The sequence below is a fragment of the Coregonus lavaretus genome (genome assembly GCF_964263955.1).
Source record: "Coregonus lavaretus genome assembly, chromosome: 3".
Lineage (NCBI taxonomy): Eukaryota > Metazoa > Chordata > Actinopteri > Salmoniformes > Salmonidae > Coregonus > Coregonus lavaretus.
Genome location: NC_139990.1, coordinates 36,547,428 through 36,558,670, shown reverse-complemented (window position 1 = coordinate 36,558,670; position 11,243 = coordinate 36,547,428). Strand labels below are relative to the sequence as shown.

The window sequence follows — 11,243 nt, the reverse complement described above, 5'->3', positions numbered from 1 at the left end:
ACTATCCCTTTAAATATTTTGCTAATGTTGTTTTTCACTGCCCAGTTTACTGGGAGATGTTGATGATTTAGTGCATATGTTAACAGTATCCTCAATTAGAGGCTATTGATCTAATTTGGATGACATTAATGTGATTTGCAGCAGCAAAGGGCTCAGATTTACCTCTCTCCTGGTAAACAACTAATTCACCCTTGGGGATGAACGGGGGTAAGTCAAGTGTGAGTGTTAGTTCATGAAAGGCAATCTTTTGCCTGTCCTAGCTTCATGGGGAAGCTGGTTCCACCATTGGGGTGCTAGGACAGAGAAGCGCTTTGACTGGGCTGAGCGGGAGCTCATAAAAAATGAATCACAAAAAAGTTTTTGCTAAGCAGCTGGGTCTGCCAATGCAGTGACCCAATGGGATGAAATGGAAAACAAAAATTGTTGTGTTTCCAAAATCAACGTAATATTTTTTTATTGTACTTAATTTCTAACTTGATTTTCTATGCTTTAAGCTCCAGACAACACCATTGACACTGAACACTCGTTCTTCATTCGTAACACCAGGGTTGTAGCTCAACGCATGTGTTCCATTGAGCAACCATTGTAGACAGAATAAATTAAAATTAAATTAAAATGGAATGGATTAAAAGCCATTCACAAGGCCTCCCGTGTGGCGCAGCGGTCTAAGGCACTGCATCGCAGTGATAGAGGTGTCACTACAGACACGGGTTCGATCCCGGGCTGTATCACAACCGGCCGTGATCGGGAGTCCCATAGGGCGGCGCACAATTGGCCCAGCATCATCTGGGTTAGGGGAGGGTTTGGCCGGGGGGGCTTTATTTGGCTCATCATACTCAATCGACTTCTTGTGGCGGGCCGGGCGCCTGCAGCTGACATTGGTCGTCAGGTGAACGGTGTCTCCTCCGATACATTGGTGTGGCTGGCTTCTGGGTTAAGCGGGTGGAGGTTAAGATGCACGGTTTGGCGGGTCATGTTTCGTAGGACGCATGACTCGACCTTTGCCTCCCGAGCACGTTGGGGAGTTTCAGCGATGAGACAAGATCGAAATTGGTGCATGGATGAATACAGAGCTACTGACCACCAGGCGCCCCTCCCTCTCGCTCACTCTCTCCCTATCTCTCTCTCATATCGCTCTCTCTCTCTCTCGCTCTCTCACTCTACTAGGACTCAGATGACATCCATCGGAGGGATTCCACACCGTCCCCTGCCCACCCCATGTCCCGTCCGGCCAGAGTGGTGTTGTCCACATCTGAAGAAGAAGAGGCTCTAACACAGAAGTTTCTCAAAATCAACTGCAAGTACATCACAGATGGCAAGGTCGGTTAGCCCCCAGAGATCCATAGATCTCACGTCATCGCTATCTTTTATTTTAAATTTATTTTTTTGTATTTCATTTTCCCTTTATTACTTTCCAACCCAACTACCCCTTCCCTAATTGGAGTAAACTAGTGAACAACAACGCTTAGGCCTCTACTTCCAGCTTATACATACTATATACATTTTATGGACACAGTCAATTTTACAATAATTATATTTTGTTTGTTTTTACTCCTGAAGCTCCTCTACCCTCAACCTCTCCGATCATTTTCATCATGTCCATCCGGTTTGCTTCTATATGCCATATCTTTCTAACTGTGCTCCTTCACAAAAGCTCTAAACCTATAACCTTTACACTTATGGACACAGCATGCCCTACATTAGGTATCTTGCTGTTATTAGTTGTTATTAGTCCCATCCTTCAGCTGCATTCAACACCTCCCATCTATCTCTTAACACCATCCATAATGGATTTCTATTTGCCATATATTTTTCAACAGTACTGTGATGTTTCACAAAAGTTCTAAACCCTTCTATTCTCATTGTTTCTACAGATTGTAAATTGAAAATATATTTTTTTACTAAAAGTATTATTATATTATTGATCGATTGACTATGACTTTTCAGATCACCCAGTAGTGCTATCTGCAGGGTTAGCTCCAGGTAAATATTGCAATCCTTCAGCCATTCCTGGACCTGTGACCAAAAACAAGCCACAAATGGACAGTACCAAAACAGATTATCTAATGATTCTGTCTCTTCTCAGCAAATTCTGCAGAGCTGGGAAGATTGTATCCCCCATATGAATAACATTCTATTGGTAGCAAGAATTTTGTATAATAATTTAAATTGAAAAATTCTAAGTTTTGAATCCGGCGTCGTTTGCGTATCAGTTCATAAACACTATGCCATGGAATCGGTACGTCAAAAATCTCTTGCCAACTATTTTGCAATCTATATGGGACGGCTGTCAATCCTTTGGTCCTTAAATGAAACTGGTATACTTTTTTATTTATCACAATTTTCTTTAACCAATTATGTTCTTTAATGCAGGGCCGACAGACAAGTTCCTTACTTTTTCCCCTTTCCACTTTCCTCTACCATTTTTGCGGTAATGCTGCAATTATTTGGTTGTAATTTTGGGTAGAGCAGACATTTCCATATGTTTTTGTTAGCTTCATAACTCCACCAGTCCTACCTATGATATCATTTATGAAGATTATACCTTTGTTAAAAAAAAATCAAAAAATACTGTCTTTTTATCAATTAGTATATTTAAGTTTAACCACAATATTTGTTGCATTATTTGTTCTGTCGTTTCTGGAGGATTAAATTGAAATTGCAACCAACTTTCTATGGCTTGTTTTAGAAATAGTGATATTTGGGAGATTATTTCCTTTTCAAATAACTGAAAGTGAGAGGTTGTAATCTGAATAAAGGGAAAAAGGCCATTCTTGAACATGGGGTGAGACAATCTTACTAATTTAAGTATAACTTTTGTATGACTGAAGCTTTTAGTGCTAGATCTAATGCTTTAATATTTAATATATAATTTCTGTCCTCCGAATTCATATTCATTATATAAATAGGCCCGTTTAATTTTGTCTGGCTTGCCGATCAAAATAAAATGGAATATTTTTTTCTCATATAATTAAAAAAAAACTGTTCGCTAGGCGTAGGCAAGACCATAAGTAAATAGATAAACTGGGATAATACTAAATAGTTAATCAGGGTGATTTTTCAACAAATAGACAGGTATTTACCTTTCCATGGTAGCAAGATCTTATCTAATTTTGCTAACTTTCTATTAAAATGTATTGGAGTGAGATCATTTATTTAATTTGGGACATGTATTCCGAGTATATCCACATCACCATCAGACCATTTTATTGGTAAACTACATGGTAATGTAAAAATTGTATTTTCAGTGATCCAATACATAATATAGTACATTTATCATAATTTGGTTGTAATCCAGAGAGGTTAGAAAATGTATCTAGACCCTCTATGAGGCTGTGGAGGGATTCACGTTGTGTATTTAAAAGAAAACATGAAGCATCAGCATACAATGACACCTTTGTTTTTAAGCCCTGGATTTCTAATCCCTTGATATTATTTTTGGATCTGATGTTATTAGCTAACATTACATTTGAGATTTGATTAACCTATATCAAGTCCTAGGTAATGGAGATCAGATCCACCCTCTTCCCCTGAGACAGAAACACACTGGTCCCCCGTTGTAACCATTTTCCTCAAGCATCTCCGAGCAGTCATACCTTTGATTATTTTGTGCCACCAGGGCCACAATAATATGCCCCCTCTCTGATTGTCCGAGTGTGACCCCCCTGCCCATGGGTTACTGCAGCCAGTGTTGCCAGCAATGCCACTACCTGGGTGGGGGTGCCCCACCGGAATCCCCACCGGCTAGGTACAAGGTCGTCAAGGTTCTCATTAGCAGCTTTGAGAATTTCCTTGGAAATTATGCTCTCCCATCAGGGGGCTCTGGCTTTGTTGGACCAACCCTAACAGGCAGGCTCAGAATCTTGAGGGGGCAGTGCTGCTCTAGTAGGTCTCTGACCGCATTTAGCTTTCTGTTTTGGCTGCATATAGGCAACTTACAGCAGGACCATAAAACAGATGGGGACTTCTCTTTGGTGTATGGGTCGCTCAGGTGGGTGTCTAGGATATAGGGTTGGGGACCATTCCATCATGATAGGACAATAAAAATAAATTAGATGTATACTTTATTTTAAGATGTATATCCCTCATCTGCACAAAATTGAAAGCTCCCTCTCACAACCCCTGCTCACAGACACACGTTGGTTCTGGGATATGCAACCATTTCCTTTCTCACTCACTTCACGCCACACTTTTCCAAACACAAAAACGCACACCACACCTTCCATCACAATACATCCACACATAGCCACATACAGTGCCTTCTATGTCTTCTGTTTGCTATGTTTTTTTCTCCACTATGTTGATTGAGTACTTGTGTTCTAATTAGTTATATTTGAAGATGTATTATTTCACTTGTTGTCCTTTCTTGTAATACCGTCTTATCCCTTTATAAAATACTTGTCACGCCCTGACCTTTAATGCCTGTTGTTTCTTGTTGGTTTGGTCAGGGTGTACATTCTATGTTTTGTATATCTATGTTGGCCGGGTGTGGTTCCCAATCAGAGGCAGCTGTCGATCGTTGTCTCTGATTGAGGATCATATTTAGGCATCCATTTTGCCTACCTTTAGTTGTGGGATCTTGTTTCAGTTTGGCTTGTTGGAAGTTTAGCCTTTTGAACTTCACGTTACGTTGCGTTTGTTGTTTTGTCGGTGTTTAATATAATAAACGACTATGTACGCATACCACGCTGCACCCTGGTCCAATCCTTCTATCAATGAACGTGACAGAAGATCCCACCACCAACGGACCAAGCAGCATGCCCAGGAGGAGCAAACACCCTGGACACAGGTGGGGAAGACATTGTGGTCTTTGGAGGAGATTTTTGCTGGGAAAGGACCCTGGGCGAAGGTAGAAGCCCAGGTAGGAGAGGATCAACGGCGACGCCAACGGTGCCGACCGCTAAGGAAGCCAGAGAGGCTACCCCAATATTTTTTTTGGGGGGGGGCACACGGGGTGGTTGGCTAAGCAGCAGGAGGCTCGGAGAGACCTGCAGATTAGCACTCTGACAGAAGAGATAACCACCGGGGGCTGATCGCGAAGATAGAGCAGGAGAGCTCCCTTCAAAAGGAGGCGCTGCAGGAGGCCCTTAGGGAGAAGGAGTAAATGGTTGCACGGAGAGAGGAGCTGGCCAAGCAACAAGAGAAGCTGAGAGAGGAATTAACCCTCCAGCAGCAGAGAGCTCAGTCTTTAGAGCAGAGGTTAGCAGAGCCAAATCCCCGCACTCGCTTTGAGGAGCGTGTGACCATTCAGGCACCAGGCTATGCGCCGGATTTACGCACTGTGCCGCCAGTGCGCCTTCACAGATCGGTAAAGCCTGTGCCTGTTCCTCGCACAAAACCAGTGGTGCGTGTTTCCAGTCCTGTACGGCCCGTATCTGCTCCTCGCACCAAACCAGTGGTGCGTATCCCCAGCCCGGTGCGCTCCGTGCCTGCTCCTCGCACCAAACCTGTGGTGCGTGTCTCCAGTCTGGCGCGGCCCGTGCCTGCTCCTCGCACCAGACCAGTGGTGCGTGTCTCCTGTCCGGTAAGGCCCGTGCCTGCTCCTCGCACCAAACCAGTGGTGCGTGTCGCCAGTCCGGTACACCCCGTACCTGCTCCCCGCACCAAACCAGTCGTGCGTGTCTTCAGTCCTGTATGGCCCATACCTGCTCCTTGCACCAAACCAGTGGTGCGTGTCACCAGCCCGGTACGCCCCGTACCTGCTCCCCACACCAAACCAGTGGTGCGTATCCCCAGCCCGGTGCGCCCCGTGCCTGCTCCTCGCACGAAACCTGTGGTACGTGTCTCCAGTCCGGCGCGGCCCGTGTCTGCTCCTCGCACCAGACCAGTGGTGCGTGTCTCCTGTCCGGTACGGCCCGTGCCTGCTCCTCGCACCAAACCAGTGGTGCGTGTCGCCAGTCCGGTACACCCCGTACCTGCTCCCCGCACCAAACCAGTGGTGCGTGTCTTCAGTCCTGTACGGCCCGTACCTGATCCTCGCACCAAACCAGTGGTGCGTGTCGCCAGCCCGATATGCTCCTCGCACGAAACCTGTGGTGCGTGTCTCCTGTCCGGTACGACCCGTGCCTGCTCCTCGCACCAAACCTGTGGTGCATGTCTCCAGTCTGGCGCGGCCTGTGCCTGCTCCTCGCACCAGACCAGTGGTGCGTGTTCCCAGCCCGGTGCGGCCGGTGCCTGTTCCTCGCACCAGACCAGTGGTGCGTGTCCCCAGTACGGTACGGCTGGTGCCAGAGAAGTCCGCTCCAACGGTGCCTAGTCCAGTTCCGGTCAACTGCTCCACTCCTGTGCCAGAGCAGTCCGCTCCACCGGTGTCCAGTCCAGCTCCGGGTCAGCTGCTCCAATCCAGTGCCAGAGCAGTCCGCTCCACCTGTGCCCAGTCCAGCTCTGGTCAGCTGCTCCAGTCCAGATCCAGAGCAGTCCGCTCCACCGGGGTCCAGTTCAGCTCCGGTCAGCGGCTCCACTCCAGAACCAGATGGCGACAGGGCTTGGTGCATCGCGGGGGGATTGCCGGTCCAGGCCCAGACGTCAGCCCCTCTCCAGGGTCAGGGCCTCCCACACCAGGGTCCAGACAGGGCTTGGTGCATCGTGGGAGGACTGAGAGGGGAAGGATCGCACCAAGGTCCAGACCGGACCAGCGGTGCAATGGGGAGGTAGAAACGGAGAGGACGTCACGCCCGGAGCTGGAGCCGCCACCGAGGCTAGATGCCCACCCAGACCCTCCCCTGTTATGTTTTGTATATCTATGTTGGCCGGGTTTGGTTCCCAATCAGAGGCAGCTGTCGATCGTTGTCTCTGATTGGGAATGTACTGTGGAAATACAGTGAAGTAAACATTGTTAAATTGGAAACTAGTTGCTTTGTCATTTTGAGTTAACATTGGTAGCAGAGGATGGCTAATAACTACAATGTGTCACTTCGCTCCGTCAAGAAGAGGTCGTATGAAAGTTAGAAAAATTAACTTGGAATCTGGACACGGGTTACTAATCTGGACGAGAAAAAGCAAGCACTTGCGATGGTATTATCGCTCGAGGGAAGAGCGACAGATACAGCACTGGAAATATCCACGGAGGATTTGAAAAAGGATGATGGTATGGGAACTTTGATCAGAGCACTGGATTCTGTGTTGCTTAATGAAGAGAAAGATCCTGCCTTCGAGGCATATTCAAATATTGACAGTGTTACTAGAGACATTTCGGTTGCAATGACGGACTACATCATTGATTTCGAACAGAGGTACAAAAGGATGCGCAAGTACGACATGGTTCTCCCGGATGCAGTGTTAGCTTTCAAGTTGCTAGATATTGCCTGTCTGGATGGTAGGGAGAAACAGTTGGCTTTGACTGCTTGTACTGTGCTGACTTTTGCGTCAATGAAGTCGGCACCCCAAAAATATTTTGGGTGAAAAGACGTCTGTTGCGCCAATAACAGATGGAATGCAAGTGAGTGACGTCGCATATTACACTTAGCAGCAGAGAGAAAAGGCGCCAACCAGTCACGTTCTCAAGACAACCAGACGAGGGCGCCACGGCCCGGCACAAATCCACTGGACAGGTATGGAAGGAGATCAAAATGTGCTACTTGTCAAAGCACTTACCATTGGGTTAAAGACTGTCCTCATAAAAATGAACAAGTTAAACTAACAGAGGAAAATGTAAACACAGAGATGGAGCACTGTAACATTACACTGTTTTCAAACGAATCTGCTTCTGATACTGAGATCTTTATAGTTGAATCCTTAGGATCTGCTGTGATGTATACTGCATGTACACACACATTGTGTGGTGCAAAATGACTTGATGGCTATGTCAGTGTACAAAATATGATTGACACACCAAGCAACAGAGCTTTCGAATTTGGAGATGGGAGAATCGTCCATTCTACCAAGAAAGTCACGATACCAGCAAAAATTGGTCAGACTAAGTGTCACGTTGAAACAGAGGTGGTCCCTGCAGATATCCCGAGTGGCGCAGTGGTCTAAGGCACTGCATCGCAGTGCTAGCTGTGCCACTAGAGATCCTGGTTTGTGTCCAGGCTCTGTCGCAGCCGGCCGCGACCGGGAGACCCATGGGCGGCGCACAATTGGTCCAGCGTCGTCCAAGGTAGGGGAGGGTTTGGCCGGCAGGGATGCGGGTTCGTTTCCCATGGGGGGCCAGTATGAAAAAAAACAAAAAAACAAAAAAAACATGTATGCATTCACTAACTGTAAGTCTCTCTGGATAAGAGCGTCTGCTAAATGATTTAAATGTAAAATGTAAATCCCCTTACTATTAAGCAAAGCTTCCCTCAAGAAGATAGGGGCTGTACTAGACATAAAACATCACACAGAGTCCATGTAAAAATGAGATTCTGACGGACACAGAGCACATAGAGATTCTGGCAGACACAGAGAACATGAACACAGAGGAAAAACACAAAGTATTGTTAAAACTTCACAAACAGTTTGGACATGCTACAGTTGACAGACTTCATAAATTACTCAGCAGTTCTGGGAATAATGATGAGAGTATTTCCATTCTACGGCAGAAAGTTAACAGTTGTGAGACATGCCAGAAATACAGCAAACCTATGCCCAGACCAGCTGTTGGTTTGCCACTGGCTTCCAAGTACAATGAAACCAGTGGCTGTAGATCTACATGAGCTAGGACCAAATGTGTGGTACCTTCACATAATTGACCACTTCACACGCTTCAGTACTGGAAGCATTGTGAATAAAAAGAAACCCAGTGAAATCTTCAAGCACTTCATTCATTTCTGGATAAGCGTGCATGGCCCGCCCCAGAAATTATACAGTGACAATGGAGGAGAATTCAGTAATAATGAAATAAGAGAAATGGCTGAGAAATTCAACATGGAAGTAAAGACAACTGCTGCAAACAGTCCATGGAGCAATGGACTTCTGGAGAGACATAATCAAACACTCACAGAGATCATGCTGAAAGTGAAGCAAGACAATGGATGTGACTGGAAAAAAGCCCTAGATTGGGCTTTGATGGCAAAAAACTCAATGCACAATGTTCACTGCCCACACCAACTAGTGTTTGGGCAGAACCCTAATCTTCCCTCTGTACTGGTTGACAAGCCACCAGCACTAGAAGGGGCCAGTGTGAGCGCACCTTTCAGCACTACATGCAGCGAGATAAGCGTTCACTGAAGCAGAGTGTTCAGAGAGAACTCGCAGGGCTCTGCGTAAACAGCTTCGACCCACCGATGAGAAGTACGAGACTGGAAACAAAGTGTACTACAAACGAGTTGACTGTCAAGAGTGGAAAGGACCAGGAGTAGTCATTGGCCAAGATGGTGTGGTGATATTTGTGAGGCACGGAAGCACCATTGTCAGGGTGCATCACTCAAGATTGCGGAAAGTAAATGATCAACAAGATGGAGAGGCTGTTACTGAGATTCAGCCTCTTACTGAAAATGACAAAAAGGACACATTAACAGACACAAACCTGCCTGATGTCGCATCCAATGATATGGACACTGAAACTGACACAGGAAATGGAGCAGAAACCTTTAACTATGACACAGGTAATACTGTTGAGGGTTCAAATGGGGAAAACATTCAACAACAGCCACGTGTTAAGACCACATGGTTGTTCCAATCTAAAAACTGGACAAACTGTTAAATACATGAACAGAGAAAGTGGTATTCCACACACAGCAACCGTTATTGGATGAGCAGGAAATGCCAAAGGCAAACACCAGAACTGATACAACTTGCAGTACTCTGAACCAGCTACACTTTCTGGTACAACAGGGTCAGCTGACCTGTCACTTTTAGATAATCTCAGAGTTGAACCCATGGAAAATCAAGAAAAACAGAATGACATTCAAAATGATGATGTACTTGAAACAAAGGACATGTCATTTGACTCAGCTACAGTATTTAGTCAGCCACCAATTGTGCAAGTTCTCCCACTTAAAAAGATGAGAGAGGCCTGAAATTTTCATCATAGGTACACGTCAACTATGACAGACAAAATGAGGGGAAAAAAACCAGAAAATCACATTGTAGGATTTTTTATGAATTTATTTGCAAATTATGGTGGAAAATAAGTATTTGGTCAATAACAAAAGTTTCTCAATACTTTGTTATATACCCTTTGTTGGCAATGACACAGGTCAAACGTTTTCTATAAGTCTTCACAAGGTTTTCACACACTGTTGATGGTATTTTGGCCCATTCCTCCATGCAGATCTTCTCTAGAGCAGTGATGTTTTGGGGCTGTCGCTGGGCAACACGGACTTTCAACTCCCTCCAAAGATGTTCTATGGGGTTGAGATCTGGAGACTGGCTAGGCCACTCCAGGACCTTGAAATGCTTCTTACGAAGCCACTCCTTCGTTGCCCGGGCGGTGTGTTTGGGATCATTGTCATGCTGAAAGACCCAGCCACGTTTCATCTTCAATGCCCTTGCTGATGGAAGGAGGTTTTCACTCAAAATCTCACGATACATGGCCCCATTCATTCTTTCCTTTTACACGGATCAGTCGTCCTGGTCCCTTTGCAGAAAAACAGCCCCAAAGCATGATGTTTCCACCCCCATGCTTCACAGTAGGAATGGTGTTCTTTGGATGCAACTCAGCATTCTTTGTCCTCCAAACACGACAAGTTGAGTTTTTACCAAAAAGTTATATTTTGGTTTCATCTGACCATATGACATTCTCCCAATCCTCTTCTGGATCATCCAAATGCACTCTAGCAAACTTCAGACGGGCCTGGACATGTACTGGCTTAAGCAGGGGGACACGTCTGGCACTGCAGGATTTGAGTCCCTGGCGGCGTAGTGTGTTACTGTCATGATTCAACTGGATTGAACCCAAATGCAGACAACTACACCGAGCCAGAGAAGGTTTAACAGGTTTATTTACATAGTTCAATTTGTCCAGGTTTCCAATAATAGGGGAAGAGCAAGTCCAGGTTTACAGGGAGGGTAACAGATCCAGGTTCAGAGCAGGAGTGGTACCGTAACGTCCTAGTGTCCGTGGTGAGTCCAAAAGGAAGGTCTGGTAGTGGAAAGCAGGATGGTGGTGGCAGGAGTGAAGCGGAGGCAGGAGTCAGGTTCCAATAATATGGTAGTCTTGACTATGACCTGACGATGAGTGGCAAGTTTGACCGGGTCTTAAAGGCTGAGGTGATTATGGTAAATGAGCTGCAGCTGGAACCCTGACTCCCGCACACCAGACTTCACTCCTGCAATCAAAAACAGACAGATGGGAGGGGGAGAGCAGAGAGAGAGCTTCC

At 45.9% G+C, this 11,243-nt stretch overlaps 1 protein-coding gene across 1 annotated transcript in view; it reads left to right on the top strand.

The window, feature by feature from the left end:
- Positions 1–1,218: 1,218 nt before the first annotated feature.
- Positions 1,219–11,243, top strand: part of LOC311107213 (oxidation resistance protein 1-like) — a gene marked incomplete at both ends in the record, with an annotated part of 98,643 nt that continues 88,618 nt past the window's right edge. The window contains one exon of the mRNA XM_084149707.1: positions 1,219–1,320. Coding sequence (XP_084005833.1) covers positions 1,219–1,320 — 102 coding nt within the window. The remainder of the gene's footprint in view (positions 1,321–11,243) is intronic.